At 41.3% G+C, this 14,375-nt stretch overlaps 1 protein-coding gene across 3 annotated transcripts in view; it reads right to left on the bottom strand.

The window, feature by feature from the left end:
• Nucleotides 1–14,375, bottom strand: part of dock5 (dedicator of cytokinesis 5) — a 56,043-nt gene that overhangs the window by 3,374 nt on the left and 38,294 nt on the right. Inside the window, exons 37-48 of one of the 3 annotated variants that reach the window (XM_080739646.1) lie at nucleotides 13,198–13,317; nucleotides 12,037–12,126; nucleotides 10,540–10,644; nucleotides 9,963–10,104; nucleotides 9,188–9,269; nucleotides 8,983–9,067; nucleotides 8,724–8,810; nucleotides 6,772–6,948; nucleotides 4,123–4,206; nucleotides 3,818–3,955; nucleotides 3,404–3,579; nucleotides 2,385–2,532 (exon numbers count right to left, since the gene is read on the bottom strand). In XM_080739646.1, coding sequence (XP_080595772.1) covers nucleotides 2,385–2,532; nucleotides 3,404–3,579; nucleotides 3,818–3,955; nucleotides 4,123–4,206; nucleotides 6,772–6,948; nucleotides 8,724–8,810; nucleotides 8,983–9,067; nucleotides 9,188–9,269; nucleotides 9,963–10,104; nucleotides 10,540–10,644; nucleotides 12,037–12,126; nucleotides 13,198–13,317 — 1,434 coding nt within the window. The remainder of the gene's footprint in view (nucleotides 1–2,384; nucleotides 2,533–3,403; nucleotides 3,580–3,817; nucleotides 3,956–4,122; nucleotides 4,207–6,771; nucleotides 6,949–8,723; nucleotides 8,811–8,982; nucleotides 9,068–9,187; nucleotides 9,270–9,962; nucleotides 10,105–10,539; nucleotides 10,645–12,036; nucleotides 12,127–13,197; nucleotides 13,318–14,375) is intronic. The other 2 variants (XM_080739647.1, XM_080739648.1) reach the window with 2 other exon arrangements.

Below are 14,375 nucleotides of genomic sequence, written 5' to 3'. Positions count from 1 at the left end.
ATCAAAGAAAAATCGAAGAAATGATATAAGTTAGAAAACAAATGTTTAAGAAAATAGCCGATCTACAAGCTCTTGTAGATCTGCTGTTTTCAATAGCTTGGGTCCCGGGCAAATGTAAAAAGTTTGGGTACCACCGAATTAGAGTTCAACAATGAGAAATTAACTGCAAAGTGCTGAAAATAACTCACATATTATCTAATATCATTACGATCTGGCATCATGGAAAAACAGAAGTAGTACACCGTCTTCACTTATATAGCAATTTATTGAAGTACAATAATACCATTAACATCCAAAGAGGATTCTACATTATGAGTGTCCAAGTATCTTTAAATAGGTGAAAAAGCAGCAGGGATAACATTGTAGCAGATGCAGGCAGGGTCAGGCTTGAGTAAGGAAAGCGAGCCAAAGACGACCCATCAAGCCGACAAGCCGCACCTGTTCACAGTTACCCGCCCACAATTCTGTCCTGCTTCGTGGGAGGGAATGAGCCCATAAGCCATACATGGGCAACTGGCGGCCCGGGGGCCACATGCGGCCCCCACCTTCACTTAACTCATTGAGTGCCAATCCCGAACTAGTTCGGCTTTATTATCGTATCGCAGAGTGCCGATCCCGAACTAGTTCGGCTTTAAAAAAAAAAAAAAAAAAAAGAAATTGAAAAAAAAAAAATTGAAATTTTTTTTTTGGACCCCATCAAATCTGGTGAACATGATTTCAATCGCGATTTTGCATGTTCCACCCCCATACAACCCCATCTAACATACAGGGCAGCCATTTTTGTTTACATAACATGTAAAACATAATGGCTATTATCTCAAGAATGCCTGAACGGATTTCCAATCGGATTTTTTTGTTTGAAAGCTGTGAACAAACTGCACAAATCCACTCCAATGCAATCCAGGATTGCATTGGATTTTTTAGAGCTCATTCTTCTCTGTTTTTTTCCCATGCATGAGGTGTGCAAGGTTTAATCGTGGCTAAATTGCAGAAAATAGATCTTCTAAAATGCTTGGTAGCCAATAGCTAACTTCAAGCTAACTTCATCCTCTTCCTGTACATGCACAAAGGAAAGTGTTCAGGCATGTCATGGCTGCAGGGCTTGTGCATATACCAGCACTGTCTAAGTAGAATTCTCTGGTCATTGGGGCCCTCTAGTGGTGAAAAAGGGGGCACTCAAAGAGTTAATGCGGCCCGCAGGTTAATATCGGAATACTGAATATATTATTGATTTCAGCTGTTCCAATTCCAAACATGAACTGCTTTAATCCTGTCAGTCTATATTAGTAGCTTAATGACTAGTATAATAGTATTAAAATGTATTTTGTTATGTCCAATGTATTTGTAATTAAGTTCATAAAGTTAACATGAGTATATAATTAAATGTGTTTGAAATTAAATCAAAATGTTACATTTCAGGATTCCAATTCAAATTAACAAGAAAATTATTCAGGATTCCAATTCAAAAGAAGCAAAAAATAGCCGATCTACAAGCTCAAAACGCATCGCAGCGCGATGCGTTTTGAGCTTGTAGATCTGCTATTTTTTTCTTGTTTTGTATGAGATACTAGAATGACAAAGTAGGACGTAGCAATATGCATTGTGGCCATCTGGAGTGAAGGTGGAAATATAGTGGCCCTCGCCATCCTCAAAGTTGCCCATCCCTGCCATAAGCTAAGGATGCGTTTGTAAATTCACACTGATGCTCTGCTATGATATCAGAGCGCTCTCATCAAAGCACAGAATTATTTTGTGAACAACAAGATTATCCAGAAAATCTAAATGGCAAACATTATAGAACAACAATATACTGTATATACTCACAATTCTCGTAGGGGTCTTGAGACGTGCACGAGTGTTCCATTATAAATCAAAATATAACATACATGTACTTGTTAGCCTGCCAGCAAAATGACCTAGTGACACTTTGGGTATGGTTGTTATTCAAACAAGTCACAACCATGGCATTTCGTCTTCAGCCATGCCACTCTGACAAACCTCTCTTCAGAAAAAAACCTCTGAACCGGTATGCACTCTGAGCACTCAAGAGTGGAGCGCTCTGAATTACCAAACAGGAATGCACTGAACACTCTGAGGGCTTGTTTTGAAATTCAGAGTGTGCACCGATGCCCTAAGAATGCATTTACAAACACACACTAAGACACGTTCATAAAGGAATGTTGAAGATGGTTTGCTTGTTTGCTGTTTGAGGGAAGTTACATGCTATATTTGAAATGGAGTTCGCATAAGAGACAGACAAATAAGACACGGGGGTATGGTTTGGTATTTTTGACCATAGTTCGGATGGAGCCCAGGTTACGTTAGTCTGCTTTGTGGCAATGGAGTTAAAGGTCTTCGTTACACATGTGTTCCCCGGGTCTTACCTCATCAATGTCTGGCTGTCTCTCCAGCAGAACTTGCGACTTGCTCATGCTCCACTCCTTCCGGTTCTTCCGGCTTATCCTGTTGTCGTCCTCTGAGCGGGACAGAACGGAGGCCCTGCGATCGCTGGGACGTGACAACAAGGAACTGCTGGTCAATATCGGCCCAGAGGAAGAGATGTGTACAAAAAGATACAATGAGGACAATGCACAGTATGTCACGATCTGCCATGACTCACAAGGCGTAGGACAGAAAGTACACAAAGTGAGGAAAAGCAAACAGAAAGGCCAAATGGACACTGGGAGAGGAATACACTATTAAAAGTATAATAGAAGTATACACTATTAAACCAGGTACACTTTTAGTATGCAATAGAGTACACTTAGAGTAAAGGGCTTTGCACACAGACGAGTTTTTTTCGCACAGAAAAAACTAATGATTTAATTTTTTTAAAGAAAGCAATGATTCTCTATGACCTCATGCACACCGGCTCCGAATTTGCCATGCGGCAGGTGGCTGCGGCAGTGTGTTTTTTCCAGATCGAACCCAGTTCGATTTGTGCGTCTTGTCGCATGCTGTAAAAACTCATCACTCCTTTTATGACTCCTTTTTGGATTCCGCACAGCATTGCACACCAAATCCAATGCGTTTTAATCATGCAGCAAACGGGAAAAACGCAACGGTCCTGTGTGCAAAGCCCTTTAGTGTACATAAACAAACCTACAAGTGCATTTTAATTACACAAAACAAACAAATAACCATTTTATTCTTTACAAGAGGTACAATTTAGTTCCAACAAGTATCAAAAATCCACACTTAAAAGTAATTAGTAGCAAAAGTGTACTTTTGCTACTTTCTTGAGGCAAAGTTGGGGAGTCAAGCCTAATCTATGCTTTGTCATACAGCCATGTCACTCGCTGACAAAAATGTACTTCCACCTAAAAACACATGTTATTTTCGGTACGTGGCTTTACGACAAAGAATACATTATCTAGAAGAAGAGAAGGGCAGGGGAACTGACTCTTGAGAGGAGATGTGGGAGTGACCATCGGAGGACACAGAGCCACTGGAGATGCCCGAGGAGGAGGCATTGGAGACGGTGGAGATGGTGGACATGCGACGCAGAGTAGAGGACATGATGTAGGGCATCACCACAGAGCCCACGCGACTCTTCTTTTTCTCTGCGAGCGAGCAGGGCTGGGGGTGGGACACACAAATAGGATTAAACGTCGTGAGGGAACTTGGCAGGAGAGGAGCACAAAGTGACGGGCAAAACACTGGTCACAACGGACTGCCTAGAGGGAGATTTATGGCCCTGCACCAATATAATGTACACTCCGCTTTGAATGAGAGGAGTTTGATAGGGAGGCAAGGGAGCCAATAGCTTGAGTTGGCACCCTTGTACATTAAATTGAGTTTGCGGCTGGCAACTGACCAAGGTTATGACGCCGTAATGCTTCTCAACCTTCTCCCGCAGGTCCGCAAAGCAAGTCACCATTCGGGTGTGTAAGGGCTTCAGTTCCTCTGTTGACTTCTCCCCATGGATGCGAATCCCATCTGCCAAGACAGGAATCTAAGGGGAGAGGGGGCGTAATTTATCAGATCTACAAGCTCTCAACGCTTGTACAGTGTCCTGTAAAGTCCAAGACATTGTAGTACAAAAGAGTATAATATATGATATCCAATAGTAAACATGTTCTAGTGCTCAAGGCCAGCACCGATTAAAGTCAGCGGTTTTACCTGCAGGGCAATAAGCTGTTTGAGGACCTCGATTCGTTCAAGGTCTTCCGGGTGCTCCTGCATGTAGGTGTCTGTGAAAAATGCCTTTAGAGATGGGAAATTGTGAAAATTGAGTCGCATTTTAAGATAATGTAAATACAAAAAAATACAGCTATGGGCAGCAGTTCCCGGCTACCAGAGCGTGACTACAAGGACACTCACTGTCTACCCTTATGAATTACATTATTTACTGCACAAAGCAAGCCAGAGCAATCACACCTACTGTAAGGTTCATGAAAACCAGGAATGTGTCGTTATCCTTAGCATTTACATGACTAATTAATAGTGATTCTTTAACAAAAGGTTGATATGTCTGACGACTCCGACCTACTGAACAATCTTTTAACAAAGTTTTATTCAGGCCTGCTAAGAAACATACACAATGTATTTTTTTAAAGGACCATACTAGTGTCAATACAGTACATGTCATTGTCATTTCACAGCTTTGGCCACATATGATAAACCAGTAAGACTCCCTAATCGGGAGATAAGCGACCGTAGGTGGCTTATCTCCACAAATAGGGCAAAAATTTGTTTTTCCAAAATCTTCCTGATCCATGTTGATGACATGAGTGTAGACATGCTGTGTAGTGATATTCGTGATTTTAGGGCAACAACTGTAGGAGCAGTGTCCAAAAATGTGTTTTAAAAATCGGCCTGAAGGTGGCGCTAGAATAGGGCCATGTGAGAAATGAGGGGTGGGGTCTCCGCGTTGCCTTGGCGGACGAATAGGTACCGGCCCCGGCTCTCCCGGACGCTCCTAGCCCGAGTTACGGCATTTTATGTGCGCTGCAGTGGCAGGGGGTCCTCCACTGGGGGCGCCACCACTTTTGCCAGGAGTCGGTGGTCCCCGGGAATTCCCCGCGAGCAGCCCCGTTGGGGTGGTCATTTGGTCATTTTTGCACATTTGGTCATTTTTTACATCTGGGGGTCCCCCAGGGACCTGGGGGTCCCTGGGGCTCCGGGGGTCCTTGGAGGTTGTAGTTTGGCAGGCAAGGAGTGTGTGTGTAAAATCTGGCATGGATCGGGTCAACGGGTGCGGAGATATAAGCAGGGAAAAAGTGTGACGTGTGACGTGTTAGCACATTTGGTCATTTTTTACATCTGGGGGTCCCCCAGGGACCTGGGGGTCCCTGGGGCTCCGGGGGTCCTTGGAGGTTGTAGTTTGGCAGTCAAGGAGTGTGTGTGCAAAATTTGGCATGGATGGGGGCAACGGTTGTGGAGATATGAGCAGGGCAAAAGTGTGACGGACTCACTGACTCACTGACTCACTGACACACAGACAGCCGGTGGAGGTTTTGGTAGTAAATGCGACCTACGGTCGCAATAACAAAACTTTTGCAGTTAATGGCATCATTTATTTTTATTTTGCATTTGTTATTGCATAGTCGTTGAAATGTTACAGAGCTTGGCTCAATAAACTATATTAACTAAACATCATTATGTGGTTAATATGTAATTTTGAATCTTTTCTCTAGCTACTATTTTCAGCTAGCCTTTATAACCACATAATACTATTTAGTGTTGGATTATGTATCTCAAACAAATGTCTCTAGACTGTATGTTCCAAGATCTTTGGAACACATTTGTGTTTATTACAGAGCCAATTATGGGGCAATTTGGCTCCATTCACTGTGAGGAGTTTACTTGTTTCGTGTATTATATTTTGACACTTGCTTTGGCAATGTAAACATGTGTTTTCTCATTCCAATAAAGCTCCTTTGAATCAGCTTATTTGATCATAACACTTACTGCCATTATCAAAATGATAATTCCCTTTAAACAAGGTACCTTAATGACTTAGACACTGCACTCAAAAACACACTTAAATAAGTGGTTCTCATAGTGGGGTCTGGGAACCCCAAGGGTTGCAGGGGGTCCCCAGCAAAATCAGGAACAGTTTAAAGATTTAAGCCCTATTATCACAACGTATCGCGATGCGACACTTTGCTATAGATCTGCTATTATTTAACCCATTCAGAACGGGTATACAGCATATTTTATGCTTTAACTATTGAAAAATAGCAGATATACAAGCTCACAGCGCGGCACCGAGTGCCGCGCTGCAAGCTTGTAGATCTGCTATTTTTGAAAAATCGTGAAAATAAGAATTTTGATCCGATTTTATAAGTGTCTTTTGAATCCTTCTAAGGTTTTTTGAAAAGCCTATGTTTCTATGTCAGTAATCTGGCTAGCCATCGTCAAAGAAAAGGTCCTTTTCACTTAAATGGAGCTCAGTTAGTCTGTTCTTGAGAGACTACCATGTCAGTGGTTCTCAAACTTTTTCATGTGAAGGACCCCAAAATGATATGTATTTGGCCACGGACCCGCATCTTAAAATATCTAGTTCCAGGGACCCCCCAGAAGCAAAATTTGAGTTACAAACGTTCGCTTTAAAAATACATATATTCAAAGATTTGCACACATTTTCATGACTTTTTCAAAAATAGCAGATCTACAAGCTTGCAGCGCGGCACTCGGTGCCGCGCTGTGAGCTTGTAGATCTGCTATTTTTCAATAGCTAAGCATTCAATAATTCTAGGCCTAAATGGGTTAATTTAATTTTTTTATATTTTGAGAATCACTGACAAACAACCTCAGAAAACAAACCTTCTCGTAGTTGGAGAAGCCGCCCATGACGGCGGGGTCAACGATGCCGTTGAGCATCATGGACAGAGGATGGACGGGCAGAGAGTGATCACAGGCCTGCTGCTGCACCAAGTTGCTCAGCTTCTCGTTGGCCAACTCCATGGTTTCTACGGCGTTCGCCAAAGGACTGATTTCCTCCTGACAAGACATTGTGAGCAGTGGCGTCAGTTCAGAAAAAACTAAGGTATGGCAACATGACTGGTGTCTTGCACGTGCGCGAAACACCAGTCATGTTGCCATACCTTAGTAACAGGCATGATACATTTATTTTAAGAAGTACATTTTATTTTTTTCCCCAGTTTCTACGGTTTCTTGGGCTGGATATGGCAGCCTGGAACGGTTGTTCAAGTGCAGCTAAACTTGGCATGTTAGTAAACGTGCCACAATTAACAATAATGCATCGCACCTGTGCAGCTGACCTGCGGAACCTGGGAATATACACTTTTGTCAAGATGGGGAGAATAGCAATGTGGAGAATATAATTATAATACCTTGTTAACGTGACCATTTTGTAAAATTTGGAATATGTAGTTATTTTACTGTAATTTAACAACATAATAACCAGCACAGATAGACAAAGAGACATTCGTGGATTTATATTTAACTCTAAGGCCCACTGTTGTAATATTACAACGTTTGTATTTTATCCAAAAAAAGGTTTAAATCATTTTATTTTAGCTCCCCCTACCACCTAAACATCACCATTGGATTCTATTGTTTAGTATTACAATGCCATTGGCCACAATATTTGCATATAAATACCCCCCACTGGGGCTGACATTCACACCCGCCACACCCGCTGACATTCCAGAGTTTTGACGAACAACATCTCACTTTTTAATGGAAGCTATTCCTCACAAAAACATAAGTAAAATGCCTGTACTATTTTTTTTGGTGATCATTAGAATGTCTAGAACATGTACATATGTTATTATTGTGAAAAATATCCCCCATATGTAAATTAGAGCATGATTTATGATTTATGATTTATGGCTATAAAACCTTACAAAAACATTTTTTTGAAAAAAACATTACATTTTCCTCTTATTAGGACTCCTACAACACCATCTGATTTTTTTCAATTTTTTATTTCAAGTATTTCTATATTTGGGCCTTAGAGGGTTAAAAGTAACTTTTATTTACCCCCCTGAACCCAGGGTATGGCAGCTGCATACCCCTGCCATATACAATTGACACCCCTGATTGTGAGGAAGAAGTGTAAATGGAGCGAGATAACAGAGGAAGAGGAAGAAAGGGCGAGAGAATGGAGAAAATATGAGATGTGTATTATCCCATTTAGGCATAGGATTATTGAATGCTTTAACTATTGAAAAATAGCAGATATACAAGCTCGCAGTGCGGCACTGAGTGCCGCGCTGCAAGCTTGTAGATCTGCTATTTTTGAAAAAGTCGTGAAAATGTGTGCAAATCTTTGAATATTTGTAATTTTAAAGCGAACATTTGTAACTCAAATTTTGCTTCTGGGTGGTCCCTGGAACTAAATATTTTGAGATGGAGGTCCGTGGCCAAATACCTATCATTTTGGGGGTCCTTCACATGAAAAGGTTTGAGAACCACTGACATAGTAGTCCCTCAAGAATAGACTAACTGAGCTCCAGTTAAGTGAAAAGGATCTTTTCATTGACGACGTTTAGCCAGATTGCTGACATAGAAACACAGGTTTTTTTTCAAAAGACCTTAGAAGGATTCAAAAGACACTTATAGAATCGGGTCAAAATTCAAATGTTCACGATCTTTCAAAAATAGCAGATCTACAAGCTCGCAGCGCGGCACTCGGTGCTGCGCTTGTATATCTGCTATTTTTCAATAGTTAAAGCATAAAATAATAATACACCATAATGTGTACCCTTTCTGAAAAATGAGTAACAAGGATTTTGACATTGCTTTCTTACCACTGAGACAGATTTGACTTCGAACCACTTCAGGATTCCTGGGAAGCGATAGAGGGTAATGTAGGTAGTTCTCTCAATCCACATGGTCTGTGAGGCAGGACAGAATTATTCAACACATGAGGCTGTAATAATTTAACAACTTTAATATTCAATCTCCAGAGTTAGTCTGCGTTAAGACGGGAGTAGTCGTAATGGCAGATTTGATCTATTCTTCATCATGCACTCAGGCCGGCTTATTAAAAATAAATACATTACTCACTGCAAATTCATTGTCTGGGTCCTTTTCCCCTTTCCTGAAGGGTCTGGAATACTGGAACTGGTCCACTTCGTTGGATCTGTAATAGCTGTGAGAAAAGAGGGAAGGAAGAGGGGTCAATTAGATTCAACCAGGCATGATACCGCACCATATATCCAGGGATCTTTATGAGAAAATAAATCATCACATCAAGTAATCTATTCCGTACTTTAATATCTGCTCTGGAACCCCCTTGTCCTTGAACTGGTGTGGCAGAGTGAGAACCGGCTTGACGGTGAAGCACTGGATGTCTGGATGGTTCAGTTAAGGATACAAGCCAGAGTCATCCTGGGGCGTCTTCATCTTTATCAGCACAGTTATCAGGGAGCAGTTGAATTTAATTGAGCCCACCCACCCACCCCCCCCACCACCCAATACAAGTAAACACATTAAAAGTTTTTGTGTGCTGCTACCAGGGGTGTCGCACCAAATTCTGGGCCCTGGGTACAAGGATTCACTGCGGGCCCCCCATGAATGTTCTTCATAGGGGGAGGGGGTTTAACCCATTTAGACTGGGAACTGGGAATTATCACAAATTATTTTGTGCTTTAACTATTGAATTAAAAATAGCAGATATACAAGCTCACCGAGTGCCGCGCTGCGAGCTTTTGAAAAATCGCGAAGATTTGTGCAATTCTTTTTCTCAAACTTTTTCATGTGAAGGACCCCAAAAATGATATTTTTCCAAGAACCCCCATCTCAAAATATTTAGGACCTCCCAGAAGCAAAATGAGTTACAAATGTTTGTTTAAAAAAAGACATATTCAAAAATAGCAGATCTACAAGCTCGCAGCGCGGCACTCGGTGCTGCGCTGTGAGCTTGTATATCTGCTATTTTTCAACAGCTATGCATAAAATAATTAAGGCCCCTCCACATTGGGCCCTAGTAACTCAGTCCCACTTTTCCCCCCCTTGTGACGCCCCTGACCCTAACAGAAGGATACGCTGTCCTGGGGAGTTGATGATGTTGTCCCCAGGGGGCGCTGTGCTGGTCATCCGGACAGCTTTGGTGAACTGAGAGAGCAGTTTGAGGCTGAAGTCCTCCAGCCACTCGTACTCTTTACCTCGGTAGATGAAGATCTTGTTCTGCAGCACAGAATTCATATTAGTGAAAACAACTCCCTTTTGAATATCGTCGTGTGGAAACCTTGTACAGTATGTCCAAAACTGTTTGTTTTGTATTCATCATTTTAAAAATGATTTAAAGTAGTGAAAATAGCTGATCTAGTCACCGGTTTTGAGCGACAGTCTTCTATGATGAAGCAGAGCTGGACACATTTGAAACTTGGAGATACAAGGTTTCTGCCCGACAGTGACAATGTATAAAATTGTATTATACAAAATATAAGTGTGTGGCAATCTCATACAATAGCCTGATTGACAGGATAATAAACCCGTACATCTGTGACTTGTATTGCACCTTGCCCCGAGTAACATTTGAAAAAGCCATCTCGCTGGAAAGAGCCTCAAAAGAGTTATTTCAACTAATTATTTTAATTGGAAAGGTAATAATTGCCTTACCCGGAGGAAAGAGGGGAAACCAAGGCCATAGTATCCAACAGCAAAGTACTCCGGCTGGGGCCGCATGGCGTGCATTATATTCTGATAGAACTGGGCTTGCTGTTTCTGTGCACGGCAGTAGAAAAATAGGATGGAATGGAAATGACATTGTTGAGATCATCAAAGTAACACAATTTTCAGAAATTCAGGCGAGGACGTGTGGATCAACTCAGGTTGAATCATTTACAGACAGAGGTTTATAAAGAGTGCAAATGGAATATCCGGTGTGAAACAACACAGCATAGACCACTGCCACAGCAGGCTCTCTGTCTGTCTGGAACTGTGTTGGTTAAAAGGGATTGCACACAATTCTGTTCTGACAGCAACTCTTATCTCTTTCCCATTTCCTGTAGTTGTTTTTACATTGGCCTTGACAAACTGACATGCCAGGGTAGTCTAAACTAGGCATGATGTTATGTGATCTTAGACAAATAGAGTTACTGGGTGCCATCATAGACAGCTCCTGTACAAGGATCTGTCTTTGCTGGCACACAGTAAAACCTAATAGGCTCTATGCATATACACCATTTTGTTCTACTTCCGGGTGTCTTTCGACTTCCTTCACAGGTGTTACTGATGATACTAATCAAGGCTCTGTTTGATTTATTGCACAGTGGGTCTTGTAGCAGAGTGTTTCCAGCTAACCAACATGCACAATATCAGCACCCTGACTCTGTTTGACCAGAATGGAACAGACCCTTCATTAGTATCATCGGTAACACCTGTGAAGGAAGTTGAAAGACACCCGGAAGTAGAACAAAATGGCGTATATGCATAGAGCCTATAGAAATACAGCCAGTGAGTTTTTTGGAGTTAATGTGATTAACTTCAGCTGTGTTTAGCTGTCCATGAAAAGGGTCCACTGAGACTGTCTACATGTTTAGGTATGTGCATCTATTTGTTTTTGTATATTTGTTTTTTTGTGACTGATCATGTTTACTGGATATCCCAAGGCAGCAGGCTAATTACTATGAAACGTCTTCTCATGAAGTTTGCACGAAAAATCTCTTGCTTGTATAAGAACTTTGGATTTGCACTAATGTCAAGTAACTTTTGCATGGATTCGAGTTATTGACTCCCTGTCTAGTCTCATCCACTGAGGTTTGTGTGTATGGCATATGATATGGTATTTCCTCAGGTCTATTTATTTATTGTAAACCCTGTCTGCATACAAAATTTCTCCTTACAGAGCAATACTATTATTGTAGCTTTCATTCAATCAAACTGAATTTAGATACTGTACAACTTCATGGTAGATTGTGCTGTGTCTTCGATTTAATATGGGCTGCTCGAAGGCCCAAGTCCAATGAACAATCAACCATTTTGTGAAAACGCTATACATTTTTATGTCGATGTAGAAAACTGCAAATGCTATGCAGTGTTTAAGTGTTATGAAGTCTGTGTTGTAAAAGTGAATATGTGATTATTGATGACTAATTACTGAATAGGTCTTCTTACCAGCAGCTGACTGAGCTCCATGTAGTCAAACATGTGGATCTCATGCATCTTGGCCAACTGTTTGCCCATCTCTATGGCCTTCTCCCACATCTGAAAAGACATGTGCGCTGCTCAATTACGGAATAAAAAAAACACATGAAACTTAAATGAGAAAAGAAAACAGCATAGTGTGATGCCCCATCTGTCAGTCTCTGAGGGCTGTCCTCAGTTAACACACACACGCACGCTGCCAGATTGTTAAGTGCAAACAAGAAAAAAAGCATCGACAAGAAGCTCTGTAGTCAACACGTGAAATGTGGTTGTAAAGCATGCAAAGAGCAACATAGTTAATTCTGACTAGCTCTTGTGACAATAAATCATAGGGGTGGCCTGGCCTCCTCCTTCTGCAAGAGGTTTGCAAGCTGGTAAGTTAAAAGGTCATGAAAACTCCCCGTCTCAAAACAACATCTAGATACAGGGTTCCCACACATTACCAATTCATTTCCAAAACTTTTCCAGAATATTTAACCCAATTTCCAGGACTATATAACAATAATTCAGCTCAATAACAGGTTGCTTACTCCTATGCGCAATGCCCAAAAAATCATATTTTAACTGGGGACCCCCCACCCTGACGAGCCCTAAGAGTTGAGGAATTTTGTATAACACTGTTCTATTGTGAAAATGCTCACAACGCCTCGCGTTGCGAGCATGTAGATCTGCTATTTTCACAATTTCTGCCTCTAATATTTGACAATTTGGCCCATGTTTAATTTCTCATTTCAGAGGTATTAACAAAATCAATAACAAAGACAATGCATAGCTATTTTTTCCAGGACCTTCCAGGACCCTTGATCAATTCCAAAACGTTTCCAGTACTGGAACAAAAAAAATCTAATTTCAAAATATTTCCAGGAATGTCATGACCGTGGGAACCCTGTAGATATCAGCTCGCACATCAAAAATGTGCTTTAGTGAACCCTAGAATCGCAATTCTGGCCATGTCATAAGAGGCAAACATTCTGCAAAAATAGGCGAACATTCTATGAAAATAGAGATTGCGGTGCAATGCAAGCTTTTAGATCTGCTCTTTTCGGTGAAGATATTTGGTGTAAAGAGAAAAAAAGACTAAGTATAGATAACCGGTCAAGGAAGTATAGGGTTTAAATGGCTAATGCTTACCTTGCCCTTGTCCAAGTAGCACATGATCTCCTGAAAGAGCCTCTCTTTCAGTTCCTGCTGGGTCCATACGTGTTGCCCGTCACGGGGTATCAGATGGGGCGCACATGGCTTGTCGGACCACTGACAGGGACAGGAAACACATTACTACACATTAAAGATTTAGACAAGCGGTTACTGCCATATTAATAACAGCAAAGATTATGCAGCTAAACTATCTCCCTGATCCCGGTGTGCTTCAGTCATGTGTATGAGACCTAGGGGTGGGCGATATGGAAAAATACGATATCACAATATTTTCCCAGGCTGTATCACAATACACGATATTATCGCAATTCTTTTTCACGTTGGTTTTTATGGTTATTTCTTAAGTTACTTAACTGTACAACCACCTACAGTACAAGGTAACAAAAACTAAAAGAAAAAGGAGTGACAGACCATTTTGACCAGTGGTCCTCAAAGTGGGGTCCAGGACTCTCTCAGTTCCTTTTGGGAGGTCTAAATTGAGCCTTACAAGTATGTAACTCTGACAGTATACAAATGAAACCAAATGGACCGTATTTGTATACTGTCAGAGTTAAGGGGGAGACTATGACATTTTAAAGTTTGAGAACTACTGATTTGGACCAAAATGCTTGTTTCTGCAATGAATCTCTGTATTGACAATTCAACATGACTTTTTACAAGGCTCCCTCATTGTATCACAACTAGAGGGTCGCGGCCCTTCGGGCCGCTCACATCTAGTTAAAAAAAAGAAAAAGAAAAAAAAAAGAAAAAAAAGGGGGAAAAAAAAGAAAAAAAAAGAAAAAAAAATTGGGGGGGGGGGAACTATTGTGGCGGAACTATTGTGGCGGAACTATTGTGCCGCAGCGCACGTTTCCGGTCGGACATATTTGACCGGCGGACTATTTTATACAGAGGCAAAATATGAGGGTAATTACGAATACAACTGTATACAGAGGTTTGGAAACGACATCTTGCAAAGGTGACATGGGTGTTTGAATTTTTAAGCTATATTTAGTACATATGTAGTACATCTTGGCCAAGTGGTTTGGTATTTAAGTTAGCGATACATGACCCGGAAGTAGATCACTTACTCTTTTGTAATATAAAGATATATACGATATCTCTGAAAAGGCATATCGTGGTGGCATTGTATCGTCTCAACGATATGTATCACC

Source organism: Nannobrachium achirus, assembly GCF_963921795.1.
Source record: "Nannobrachium achirus genome assembly, chromosome: 12".
NCBI lineage: Eukaryota > Metazoa > Chordata > Actinopteri > Myctophiformes > Myctophidae > Nannobrachium > Nannobrachium achirus.
The sequence above is the reverse complement of the archived record's forward strand: the minus strand, read 5'-3'. Positions and strand labels throughout refer to the sequence as shown.